Below are 14,361 nucleotides of genomic sequence, written 5' to 3' on the forward strand. Positions count from 1 at the left end.
AGCTGGCTGGCTAGCTAACTTGCTAATTAAAATATTGAGTCAGAGCAAATGTAGCTAGCTAATATAGCCTGATACCAGTGCTGGTGGAGGCCTACATCAGCATGTTGTTTGTGCAACAGTATCTTCTAAATCAAAGACAAATATGCGAAGCATGAATATGTTGGCTATATGAATCAAGATTTAATGTAGCCAAAGATTTTAGGGTCACCTAGGAAACACTTAACATCACTTTGGTTCCTACCCTGTCACAATAACTCGTCCATGGCATTTTCATTCGTTGTCATGTCAAACAATACTGTATTCAAAGTTCCCACTATTATTTATATTCTAACTATATAAGTATAATAAACATTCTATTTCCACGATTCCAAAAGTGACCTAAATCACAATTGCAACATTTGGTTAAAAATAAGGCCTAGTATTTTTGCCCATATCGTGGCAGTGTGGAAATGATCTCAAATGAGTGCAGGAAATGCAGAAATTGATGGAAATGCAGGAAATTATTTAAGGTTGAAGTTGAATTGAACAGTATAAAGCAATCCCAATAAAGAATGACCGATTTAAATAATTTAGAATATATGTGTTGCCACCCTAGGGTCACACACTACTCGTAAAGCAAATTTAGAACTTTTATTAATCAAATACATAAAATACCGTCAAATACCATTATACTGTCAAAAATGTGAAAAATACAATGGTATGATAATTTGGCCATATCGCCCAGCCCTATCTATCTACTCTTTAACTTGAAATGAAAACAACTTTGACAAAATTAGAAAAGTTTAATATCTGAAAATGTAGCTAGCTAGACTATCTTACATGGATGGACGCTTCTCCCTCTGTAGCAGATGCCCTTAGTTTGAAAACTTAACCCGGAGACAGGTGTTTTCTCCATCTCTTTATCTATCATACTCTAATTCCACTGATTTCTCAGTCCTCCAGAAAAAGAAGAGCAACACATACAGTTCTACTATGCAGGACTAGACAGGATTACCTACTGTACACATATTGACCAGCTCAAATAGACAGAAGCGTGCTACATGGCAGACCAATCCGAACTCATCTCTGGGCATGTCCAACCCACTCATTATCATTACCAATCATGGCTAGCAGGAAGGTTGTTCACTTTTTCTGTGGCTAAACCAACTAGGGTCATAATTTAACCATTTTATTTGTATTTACAGATGGCGTTAAGTTTGTTATTAAGGCACATGAAAGTTCAAATGTTCCAGAAGGCATTTCTGTCAAGAAACATTCAAATGACTCTCCTGTGAAGTAGTGACACGCGACATACGCGCCACATATATGATATAATGACAACTTACACAGCCATAAATACAAGGACAGAACAGTCATGTTTTATGTCACACAATTTTGGACAATTCCATCAAGACACCAACCATGATAAAGGGTTAAACATATGTTTTAAACCAACTCATGAATTTTATTGAATGTAGCCATTATCTTCCCTTAAATCTTAATGTAATGACATTAACATTTTTTGCAGATTATTGTCAATGATATCTGTAACAAGTTGTCCAGTGTAGGAAATCCTCACTGTTACGCTAGTTTATAGAAAGGCCCACATGCATTTTGATGAGTGAAGGCCTATAGTTAAAGATATTTGGGGGTGCTTTCATTAAAGCCCCATCGTGGGGACAGAAGAGGCTTTGGAGACGGAGACAGGATTTATCTCTCTGTTTGGATCATTCCTTGGCTGGGTGAAATACTTGATGTGCCAGCACTTCCCACCAATTTCAAGTTTTTCCTCGCCACATTAATTATCAACTAATCTCACTAGAACTGCTGCAGCTCAACCTCGCATGCAGACTAAGCAGACTCTAACCAGCCGCACTGAGCCTTGGATGCTTTGCTCTCTGTGGCAAGTGGAGAGCCATGAAAAGACAAACACTCTGCCCCATTAAAAATGCTTAGTGCTGAGATCACTTCCTCCCTCTGTATTGTACATCATACATTTTTCAGCTTGGGTTAAGGTGTTTGAGTGTGTGTGTGTGTGTGTGTGTGTGTGTGCATGTGCCTTTTATGATATTTTTTGCGCATTACTTATTTTGACACTCAACCATCTAAAAGAATGAAAGGGGCCATGTGCTCCTTTTCATGACAAATTGCTTCAGTTAGGCTTCAGACAAAAACAATGTCAGCAGAACAAGAATGTGCTGCAATTATGAGGAACTTATTCCTCCTTTTCAGTAGCCTGTCAACAACGCAGCGTCTTATAACAATTTAATGCGAGAGGTGCTCTGATATTGCTACGTCAGGTATTGTCAAAATGATGTTCAGGGAATTAAGGGAGCATGCCTGTGCTTTCAATACTTCACTCAGTATGCACTTTATATATCATACAGTATCCAACAGATGGAGCGAAGCCCTCGCGCAGATAGACATTAGATAAAACATTGCAATGGGGAACACTACCTGCCTCCAATGTCAAACTACACTTGTTTTTCTTCTTCTGTTTTTCTTTTTTACATTTAAGTCCCATTGAGACCAATGTCTCTTTTTCAAGGGAGCCCTGCATATTCACAATTTACAAATACAACATAATACAAATATACAAGATTACAAACACACTCAAGAGAAACAATCACATTTTTCAGTAAAGTTGTTCCCAACCAATAACTTGAACTGCCTGAGAGGCACCAGTACATCTAGTTGTACATATTCATGGCATTAGCTAGCTGTTTGTTGATATTGAGTAAAATGGTTGTAGCCATTTTGGGAAAACTGTTTTTATTTTTTATTGATCTTGTGCATTTTATAGCACACCTGTGTCCTGCTCCTCCCAATAGCTTTCAAATGCAGCTTGACGGAAATGAATAACAAATAACAAACAAATAGCCCACCTGATTCCATAAATTCAGTGTTGAAGTTGGTCCAGGATTCCTTGCTTTTGTGCAGATTTTCCTCCATGACTTTGATATCAGCCAAGGGGCAGTTACAATCAGGGAACTTGGCAGAGCAGCGGCACCAGCAGTCATTGTTACGACACAAAAGCTCCCCCTCAGTGTTGCATGCCACGTAGCTGAGAGCAGCCTCCACAAAACGGTTCCGGAGGAATTCTGGAAGGACATCCTGTAAACCTGAGCACAGAGGAGAATATTATAGAATCTTGTCATTTATGCATTATTATATTTTAGTGACATCAAGTTATACATGTCACGTTTATCCCTCAAAGAGCCTCCATAGCAAGAGCGTAAGTCTAAAAATGAGATGGAAATGACTGTAATTGGGTTAGTTTAGCCACAGCAAGACAAGGGAACCTGGTTGCTAGTAATTGGGCATTAGAGATTATGGTAGAGACTGCAAAACAAAATCCAGAGTGTATGTGATCAAGGTTATGGAACTATGCACTTACGATACTACACTACTTAGGAAATAGGGTGCTATTTGAGACGCAACCCGGAACATGCCTCCCCTATGGATCTACACCTGCATAAATCTCCTACAATTGTTACAGATGCACCTAAAATAGGTGATATGTAATTTGGATAAAGACACCATCAAATCACAAGCTATTTAAAAACCCATTATATTTTTGTAGTGTTTAAAATATGCATGATCAATACATATTAATATTATTGCAGAGAGTTCAATAATATGCATTCAATTGTGTGCTTTTTTTCTCTCAAAATGTTTTTGTTTAGTCAGAAGCTGTAGGTGTTTGGAATCTAATGATCATGTTATCCTTTGACAAAGGCTCCCTGTCAGTTGCACCACTTTGGACATTTTTCAAGCGCGGGAGTCAATCTGTATGCCTTATTGTGAATATTTATGTGTGTTCCTTGGTATTTACTTTCTGGATTGTGGAGAGCAGACACAATTAGTCACAGTCTTCCATCCCTGCCTTGGCGGCTGTCAGGTTCTGTGAGCCAATAGGAGAGCTAGCTGGCAGAGTTAGCTTTAATTTGGGAGACAGCTAAATAACAGACTGCTCCCCAGACCCTCCATCCTTGCCTCTTTTTGGAGACAGTGCAACTAGTACTTTTCTTTGGAATTGCAAGCTTCAGTTGTCAAGAACAACACTTTCCCATATATTATTTATCTTGCTGTGCTAATGTCTGATCTCTTGTGGGGACTTCAGACTTTTTTGCAAAATAAACTTTTACACATTAGAAGAATATAATGAAACATGCGCACACACACACACACACACACACACACACTCACTCACTCACTCACTCACTCACTCACTCACTCACTCACTCACTCACTCACTCACTCACTCACTCACTCACTCACTCACTCACTCACTCACTCACTCACTCACTCACTCACTCACTCACTCTTTCTCTCTCACTCACTCTTTCTCTCTCACTCTCTCTCTCTCTCTCTCTCTCTCTATTTCAAAAAAGACCTCATATAATGTTACAGATTTCCAACCACCTCTCAGTAGTTACCGGGTCTCTGTCAGCAGGGAGCTTCCTTCAGGAGACGGCGGTATTAAGTGGGTTGACAATTTAAATGTCAAACCTGAAGAAGGCGCTAGAAATTGGAAAAAGCTGTGTTTATAATTGGTGATGGCTGAAAGAAAATAATGCTCAGGGCTCATTCCTCTCCTCACACTACTTTGTGTTTGTTTCACCTTTGACTTGTGGTGACATTCCTGTCGTGGGTGTTCGAAGCAAATTAGTGTTCGCTGAAATGCTTGTCTGCAGACAACCCTACAGCCTGCTTTTAAAGAATTGGAAAATATAACATTTATTAGACTGGCATTAACCTCTGCCATTTAATATTGTTATAGACCACATGGACTTTGAGTTGCAAATAATAGTAGATGTACTGAAATGGGATTAACTGTCCTTGTTTGTTTTCTAGTAACCCTACTGCAATGTTTATCTACTTCAACTTCACACGTGAGCCTATTTGAATAGGGTTATTATCCTGAAGGATTTTACTAGTGCTGTAAGACACCTTTCGGATTGTAGACCACCACAATTAGATTCATTGTATTATATCCAAATCAAATGTTATTTGTCACATGCGCCGAGTACAATAGGTGTAGACCTTACAGTGAAATGCTTACTTACAAGCCCTTAACCAACAATGCAGTTTTAAGAAAATACCAAAAAAGTAAGAGATAAGAATACCAAATAATTAAAGAGCAGCAATAAATAACAACAGCAGAGCTATATACAGGTGGTAAAGGTACAAAGTCTATGTGCGGGTGCGTCAGTGTCGAGGTAATATGTAATATGCACATGTAGGTAGAGTTATTAAAGTGACTATGCATCGATAATAAGAGAGTAGCAACAGCGTGGGGGGGGGGGGGCATTGCAAATAGTCTGGGTAGCCATTTGATTAGATGTTCAGGAGTCTTATGGCATGGGGGTAGAAACTGTTTAGAAGCCTCTTGGACCTAGGCTTGGTGCTCCGGTACCACTTGTCGTGCGGTAGCAGAGAGAACAGTCTATGACTAGGGTGGCTGGGGTCTATGACAATTTTTGGGACCTTCCTCTGACACCGCCTGGTAAAGAAGTCCTGGATGGCATGCAGCTTGGCCCCGGTGATGTACTGGGCCTTACGCATTGCAGTCGGAGGCAGAGCAGTTGCCATACCAGGCAGTGATGCAACCCGTCAGGATGCTCTCAATGGTGCAGCTGTAAAAGATTTTGAGGATCTGAGGACCCATGCCAAATCTTTTCAGTCTCCTGAGTGGGAATAGGTTTTGTCGTGCCCCACGACTGTCTTGGTGTGCTTGGACCATGTTAGTTTGTTGGTAATGTGGACGCCAAGGAACTTGAAGCTCTCAACCTGCTCCAATACAGCCCCATCAATGAGAATGGGGGCGTGCTTTTCCTGTAATCCACAATCAGCTCCTTTCTCTTGATCACATTGAGAGGTTGTTGTTCTGGCACCACACGGTCAGTTCTCTGACCTCCTCTCTGACCTCCTCCCTATAGGCTGTCTCATCTTTGTCTGTAATCAGGCCTACCACTGTTGTGTCATCAGCAAACTTAATGATGATGTTGGAGCCTTGCCTGGCTGTGCAGTCATGAGTGAACAGGGAGTACAGGAGGGGACTGAGCACGCACCCCTGAAGGGCACCCGTGTTGAGGATCAGCGTGGCGGATGTGTTGTTACCTACCCTTCTCACCTGGGGGCGGCCCGTCAGGAAGTCCAGGATCCAGTTGCAGAGGGAGGTGTTTAGTCCCAGGGTCCTTAGCTTAGTGATGGGCTTTGAGGGCACTATGGTGTTGACCGCTGAGCTGTAGTCAATGAATAGCATTCTCACATAGGTGTTCCTTTAGTCCAGGTGTGAAAGGGCAGTCTGGGGTGCAATAGAGATTGCATCATCTGTGGTTATATTGACCAAAATCCAGTGTTTTTATGGTATTTTTAATTAGCTGAAAACAACTGGATTGTAAAAAAAAGTATTCATGATAGTTTCTCTTCATTATATTTTCTATCAATAGAACATTAAGCCACATATAACTTTATTGTGTGATATTCTACTACTCTCAGTCTCCACCTAACCCAAGCTTTACCCAGGTTTCCGTTTTGGCCTATCAGTTGTTCGTAATGGCTGCTCAGTGAATCGACCTGTCCTGATTTGTAATAGACGCTTGCTAAAAAACTTTAATGAGTAAGCCTTCCTTCATGAACTGGTGCCTGTAAAATGGTATAGAATCAGCTTGATCCCCTCTGTCGAAAACCCTTGGGCCTTCTTTTTTGATATGTTCAGTGGTATTGTTAACAAGCACACCCCCATAAAGATAATTAGAATTAAAAACAGGTTTAGCCCCTGGTTCGACCGTGATGTTGCAGAGTTACTCCACCTCAAGAATTGCATTTGGCTGACTGGCTCTCATTCAGGCAATTGATAAATAAGTGCACTCAGGCTATCCGAAAGGCCAAAGTTAGTTACTTTAAGGAGCATTCTCTCTCTGTGGGTCTAACCCCAAGAAGTTCTGGAAAACGGTTATAGACCTGGAGAATAAACCCTCCTCCTCACAGCTGCCCATGTCCCTTAAAGTTTGATGATATGGTTGTTACTGACAAGAAGCACATGGCTAAGCTCTTTAAATCACCACTTCCTTAAGTCAGGATTCCTATTTGACTCAACCATGCCTCCTTGCCCGTCCAACATTTCTTCATCTCTCACCCCTTTTAATGCGACTATCCCCGACACTTCTCCCTCATTTCCCCTGCCCCGCTACAAAGTTCCTCCCTGCAGGCAGTCACTGAGTCCAAGGTGATAGAGGAGCTCCTGAAACCTGACCCCAAAAGAACATCTGGGTCGGATGGTTTACACCCTTTCTTCTTTTTAAGGTTGCTGCCGCTATCACCGCCAAGCCTATCTCCAAACGTTTTAACCTGTCTCTCCTTTCTGGGGAGGTTCCCATTGCTTGGAAGGCAGCCATGGTTCATCCTTTATTTTAAGGGAGAGATCAAGCTGATCCCAACTGTTATAGGCCTATTTTTATTTAGCCTTGTTTATCAAAAGTGTTGGAAAAACTGGCTTTCTTGATTTTCAAAAAATGTAGAACTAAGAACAGTTATAGCCCTTGGTTCACTCCAGACCTGACTGCCCTTGACCAGCACAAAAACATCCTGTGGCAATAGTCCCCGCAATATGCAACTGTTCAGGGAAGTCAGGAACCAATACATGCAGTCAATCACCCGTAGTACGCGCTCCAGCAGGTATATCTCACTGCTCATCCCCAAAAGCTTTTGGCCGCCTTTCCTTCCAGTTCTCTGCTGCCAGTGACTGGAACGAATTGCAAAAATCGCTGAAGCTGGAGACTTTTATTTCCCTCACTAAATTTAAACATGAGCTATCTGAGCAGCTATCTGATCGCTGCAGCTGTACATAGTCCATCTGTAAATAGCCCACCCAATCTACCTACCTCATCCCCATATTGTTTTTATTTACTTTTCTGCTCTTTTGCACACCAGTATCTCTACGTGCACATCATCATCTGCTAATTTATCACTCCAGTGTTAATCTGCTAAATTATAATTACTTCGCTACTATGGCCTATTTATTGCCTACCTCCTCACGTCATTTGCACACACTGTGTATAGACTTTATTTTTTTCTATTCTGTTTTTGACTGTACACTTGTTTATTCCATGTGTTGTTGTTTGTGCTGCACTGCTTTGCTTTATCTTGGCCAGGTCGCAGTTGTAAATGAGAACTTGTTCTCAACTAGCTTACCTGGTTAAATAAAGGTGAAATAAAAATAAAAAATGTAAAAATGCAATATGGTTTCTGCTCAGGTTATGGATGTGTCAATGCAAACTTAAAGGTCCTCAATGATTCTAAGCAATGTTGTGCTGCTATTTTTATTGACTTGGCCAAAGCTTTTGACACGGTAGACCATTCCATTCTTGTGGGCCGGCTAAGGAATATTGGTGTCTCTGAGGGGTCTTTGGCCTGGTTTGCTAACTACCTCTCTCCAAGAGTGCAGTGTATAAAGTCAGAAAATCTGCTTTCTCAGCCACTGCCTGTCACCACGGGAGTACCCCAAGGCTCAATCCTAGGCCCCACGCTCTTCTCAATTTACATCAACAACATAGCTCGGGCAGTAGGAAGCTCTCTCATCCATTTAAATGCCTATGATACAGTCTTCTACTCAGCTGGCCCCTCCCTGGATTTTGTGTTCAATGCTCTACAACAAAGCTTTCTTAAGTGTCGAACAAGCTTTCTCTACCCTTAACCTTGTTCTGAACACCTCCAAAACCAAGGTCACGTGGTTTGGTAAGAAGAAGGCCCCTCTCCCCACAGGTGTTATTACTATCTCTGAGGGTTTAGAGCTTGTGGTAGTCACCTCATACAAGTACTTGGGAGTATGGCTAGACAGTACACTGTCCTTCTCTCAGCACATATCAAAGCTGCAGGCTAAAGTTAAATCTAGACTTGGTTTCCTCTATCGTAATCGCTCCTCTTTCACCCCAGCTGCCAAACTAACCCTGATTCAGATGACCATCCTACCCATGCTAGAATACAGAGACAATTTATAATTTATAGGTCTGAGATATCTACTGCAGCCCTCATCGTCCACATATAACACCCGTTCTGCCAGTCACATTATGTTAAAGGTCCCCAAAGCACACACATCCCTGGGTCGCTCGTCTTTTCAGTTCGCTGCAGCTAGCGACTGGAACGAGCTGCAAAGAACAATCAAACTGGACAGTTTTATCGCAATCTCTCCATTCAAAGACTCAATCATAGACACTCTTATTGACAGTTGTGGCTGCTTTGCGTGATGTATTGTTGTCTCTACCTTCTTGCCCTTTGTGCTGTTGTCTGTGCCCAATAATGTTTGTGCCATGTTTTGTGCTGCTACTATTTTGTGTTGCTACCATGTTGTTGTCATGTTGTGTAGCTACCATGCTGTGTTGTCATGTCTTGCTGCCTTGCTATGTTGTTGTCTTAGGTCTGTCTTTATGTAGTGTTGTGTTGTCTCTCTTGTCGTGATGTGTGTTTCTTCCTATACTTATGTTTTTTATTTTTTTTTATTCTTTTATCTCAACCCCTGTCCCCACAGGAGGTCTTTTGCCTGTTTGTAGGCCGCCATTCTAAATAAGAATTTGTTCTTAACTGACTTGCCTAGTTAAATAAAGGTTAAATAAATAAATAAAAACATGGTTCTTTAAACCATTCGTTGTTGCTAGCTATCCCTGTGGTGTCCATGGGAATACCAGCTTGGCTAGTGAGATGCTGTTCCTCCATCCTTGGACTGTGTCCTGGCCATCTGGGCCTCATTATGTCTGATCTTTGCCCAATCACCTATTGTCTAGCCTCTCCTTCTGGACCGGTGCAGCCATGATGGACCCGCTGGTTGGACTTGCTAGGAGCCAGTGCTCCTGAGGGTTTCTCCAGGTTATGGAAGCAGCATTCAAAGTCAGAATCCCAAATGGCACCCTATTCCCTATATAGTGCACTAACTTTGGCCCTCTGGTCAAAAGTAGTGCACCGTGTATGGAATATAGGGTACCATTTGGGACTTCACCAAATATTTTATTTTACTGCGTTAAAGCACTAGTCCATAGTAGATGGATGAATCCATAACCAAAAAAATCCCAAACACAAGGATTTAAAAAACCTTGCTTCACAAATATGATTTATGATCTGAGATTTGATCATGCAGGAGTCTGAATGAATTTCTTGAATAGTCTTGAGGAGTGAATAATGAGAGTCCACTGCTAGCTTTGAAGCACTGATCTACACCTATCTAAATCATAGGGCATTGGTTGTATAGATCAGAGCTGGAAAGAACCGTGAATAACACAAGGGGGAATACAAAGCCTTTGCCTGGAGAGTGTACTGCTTGCAGTAAAGGTTATCCACCTAAATAATCACTTACATCCCGTTGAAGAGTTATGATCATTTGAAACTTAAATAATTTTCTCTTCCTGGCAAAAGAAAAGTATTTTTGTGGATTCCAAGTCATTTGTCTTACAGCATAAACACACTGTACCATAAAATGAGATGAAGTGCAAGGAACATGCTGAGTATATTATTAAACACATAAAAATATAATGAACAGAAAGGGCGTCTTCATTCAAGTCAAGGATGGCATAATGGGTGGGCTGGCAGCCATTTTGAGTGCACTCATGCCAGGAAGTAAAAGCTAGGATAAAAATATACAGGTTAAGATAAGAGGATTCTAATATCCCATAAGTCTTTGGGACCAGCTTCCATATTCGTAATGACTGGGAGTGAATGGTAGCAGCACAAAAAGTTCACCATCAAAGTGAAAAATAAACAAAATCGTAGTGAATTTCAGATAACTACTCAGAAAACACATGCTGTAGCGTAACTGCTTTACTGTCATTCTATTCATTTATTTTAGATGTTTTGAACATAATCTACATTGTTTTCAATGCTAATCCTGTATAATCAGCAATGGCTAGCGAGGGAGAGAGAGATGGGATGGGATGTGCATTGCCAGGAAGTTATGCAGGCAAGCAGACAGTTAGGCAGACTGTACGAGCATCTGTAGTCAAAAGATGTAGGCTATAGGATATCTAAATGCTGTATCTTTCAATTTCTTGGCTTGCGATGTCTAATGGAAGTTCACTAGCCTAAAGTAGGGGCTACCAATGAGTAGGCTGAGTTTTTTCTACATGCAACAGACCGAAGACCAAACACATACTAGAATCTTTCATAGCAAAGAGAAAGAGGAGCAGGCGAGCCAGTAAGGGCAACCACTATGCTTAGTAATCTGTATCTAGTAATATCTTGTCTAGCAATGCCTCGTAAATTCCCGAAAAGTATATTAAAGTATATATTAGGCTATCAATTAGTATGGTTAAGCTATTCTTCATAGTGCCAGTGAATTGAAGTTGAACATCGCCGAATGCATCAATTTAATTAGGCCTAAATGTGCAATAAAAGGTATTGTATGTGCCTATATGTTATTTTATGAAAACCTGGCTGACTGTTGGTGTCCTAGGTCAGGGCATTCCAACCCTGTTCTTGGAGAGTTACCTTCTCATAGGTTTTTGCTCCAACCCCAGTTGTAACTAACCTGATTCAGTTCATTAACCAGCGAATGGAGGCTGCTGATTCAGACACGGTAGATTAGGGTTGGAATGAAAACCTACAGGATGGTAACTATCCACGAACAGGGCTGGAGAGCCTTGTCCTCGGCAATAGATCGCAAAGCATCCCCGCTAAACCTTTTGGAAATGGCAAGTTCACTTTCTCACCCATAAACACAGTCAAGTGCAAATACGGTTCAGCAGCTCAAATCAGCAGGATGTTGGGGCATTATTATTATTAGGAAGGACGTCGACCATGGATCATTAAAATAATTATTATAATCCCACTTCATGAATGTTTATATTAAAGGTAGACCTATACATTTGGCAGCCAAGCACGAGTTATCAGTGTAGCTAGCCTATTATCGTCTAAACATGACATTGAGATATCTTCACACCTACAATTAAAACCTCCATAAGAGTCAATTAAATTTGAAAAAATGTGGAATTACAAGGGCAGTTTTGAAAAACGAATCCTGCGTGAATCATCCCCTGGAATAATGCACATGCTTGGATAATAATTACAAAACCAACATCTCTAATAATTCCTGTCCGAATAGGGCTACAACATGGCAAAGAATAGGCTTATCAGCGCTGAGTGCGCCGCATCATCCCATGGGATCAGTCAAGGCTGCACACAGCAGAAATATCTGAAATATTCTAGTACCTACACATCACCTTCTAAATACAAACAAAAATGACTTTTATAGGCTAAATTGGTGAGAAGATGGGCAGCCTCATGCTCATGTCTGTCCTCTAGAATGCAAATGTAGTCTTTCTAGTAGGACTCTGCAATAATGAGGTGGTGTCTATGTGTGTGCGCCTCCATTTCAGCATGTTTTGGGAATTGAGCAAGAGTCGACTCCTACGACTCCAACCACAGGAATCGGAGTCAACTCCACAAATTCTGGAGTTGTGCACCATTAAGGTCAAGTAAAATGGTCAAAGTGAGGTGTTCTCTCATTTGTGTCTGGAAGTAACTAGCAAGCTGTGCAAAGTTAGCCTGTTAGCTTGGGTGTTTGACGCCCTTTGAGAGGTCAGAACGCAACTCCTCGGCCAGAGCGTCCAGTGTGCGCTCTGAACGCTACGAGAGCGAAACACTCTGAATTTACGAAAGGACAATCTGATAACGCTCTGAATAACACTCTGGCACTGCATGAGCCACACCATTTAGCATCATTTGAATGAACACTCTACATTACCATGGCAATCCAGCATCAGTTAATAGAACATTCCAAAATACCATGGGAATTACTGCATCTTATAAAACTGGTTGTTTGGATCCTGGACGCTGGTAGCAGGGAGTTAGAGCACCACAATTCCTGCATTCCACGGGTAATGCCTGTATCAGTTCCATTAGATTTATCAATGCACATCCACTGTCCCATAGCCCAGCCAGTCAATTTATAAACTTCATGGACAAAAGTGTCTAGACAATTATTTCCCCATTCTATTAGCCTAGCATTTGGTTTGGTACAGCAGGGTTATTATAAGCCTCGCTGTGTGCCTTTCCGACCTGCGCAACATGTTGCAGGTGTTTTTTGTGTGTGATCTCCTCTGTGCTCTGCATATGAACGTGAATGATAGCTTCTCTGATCCAGGTGAATTCATTTATCAGGATCCTTATAATGTATATATCCAAATAATTGGCAATAGAAACAAAGGTAAAACAAATGAAAATGCACACACTTTGCTGTCATTTCAGCTGCTTGATGTGATTGCATGTTAGCTGAGTTGGCTAACTACTTAGCAAAAGAGAAGTAATGTTAGCCTAGCTATCCTCCATAACTATCTTATTGACCCGACAATCAGCTAGCTGGTTGTTGCCTATTTATAAATCATTTTTTAAAGTTCTTGTCTATCTTGTAATAATTGAACCTCTGTTAGCTAGCTACATGCCAATGATTTGTTGGCATGTAGTTCATTCTATTCATGTGGAATTAATAGAATGAACAACTGGATCAAAAACATAAGAATAGAATTAACGACCAGCCTCATTGGTTAGCAACTTCAGAACCTCAGAACTAACAACTGACTTTTGCCCGGACTATATTGTCTAGTGGAAGGATGTATAAAAACGAATTTACTCATTTTTTGTAAAATGTTGTTAATCTTTTTTGTTATATATATGTTGGCAACCGTTTTATAAAAGCAATAAGGCCCTCGAACCCATGGATTATCATGTGATAACTTCCTCCTAAGGGCTGTTTCCCAGCCCTAGGCTTTGCCTCGGGCCAAAGAACAGCTCTTACCAGTCAAATTGCCTGGGTTAGAGCTTCCAAGACAGTTTTATTCATTCTATTTCTATGATTATACACAAATATAGTAGAACACAGTCCAACCATTTTGAGAAAGGAGTAAAATAGCTTACCTTTTAGATGTATTTTATTTTCAGGACTGTGTACCAAGACAGAGCTAACAGAATCAAGGCTGTCATAGTTACTGCATCCAAGTGGCCCAGTCCTAGTTTCTGTTACCTAGGAAACAAGGAGATATTTTAATGCCTTATTACTGGTGAATCATGCACCTGTTTGTTCCCGTTTCTGGCAGTAAAGTAAACAGTACGGGCGGTTTCCAACCATACCAAAATACTTCTGCACTCATCTGAGACGATAGTCAGAGAACCAATCATCTTTACTATTTTTCAGATGTCACATCTGTCAAAAAATGCTATCTTGCCAAAAGAAATCTGAAAAAAAGAAAACATGCCCCTGCAACTCCTGTCATTGAAATATGAATGATTTATGAATAATATACAGTAGTACGGAGCTCAAAAATCAAAAAGGCAAGATTCTGTACATATAAGACTTTACAAAAAAAAGTTTCCGAAAGGGTTCTTCAGCTCTACCCA

General features: G+C 40.9%; 1 protein-coding gene across 1 annotated transcript in view; it reads right to left on the minus strand.

Annotated features, from left to right (window-relative positions):
* LOC135558685 (BMP/retinoic acid-inducible neural-specific protein 3-like) overlaps positions 1–14,361 on the minus strand; it is a 119,987-nt gene that overhangs the window by 38,098 nt on the left and 67,528 nt on the right. The window contains exons 5-6 of the mRNA XM_064992715.1: positions 13,882–13,987; positions 2,865–3,101 (exon numbers count right to left, since the gene is read on the minus strand). Coding sequence (XP_064848787.1) covers positions 2,865–3,101; positions 13,882–13,987 — 343 coding nt within the window. The remainder of the gene's footprint in view (positions 1–2,864; positions 3,102–13,881; positions 13,988–14,361) is intronic.

The sequence above is a fragment of the Oncorhynchus masou genome, chromosome 17 (assembly GCF_036934945.1).
Source record: "Oncorhynchus masou masou isolate Uvic2021 chromosome 17, UVic_Omas_1.1, whole genome shotgun sequence".
Classification (NCBI taxonomy): Eukaryota; Metazoa; Chordata; class Actinopteri; order Salmoniformes; family Salmonidae; genus Oncorhynchus; species Oncorhynchus masou.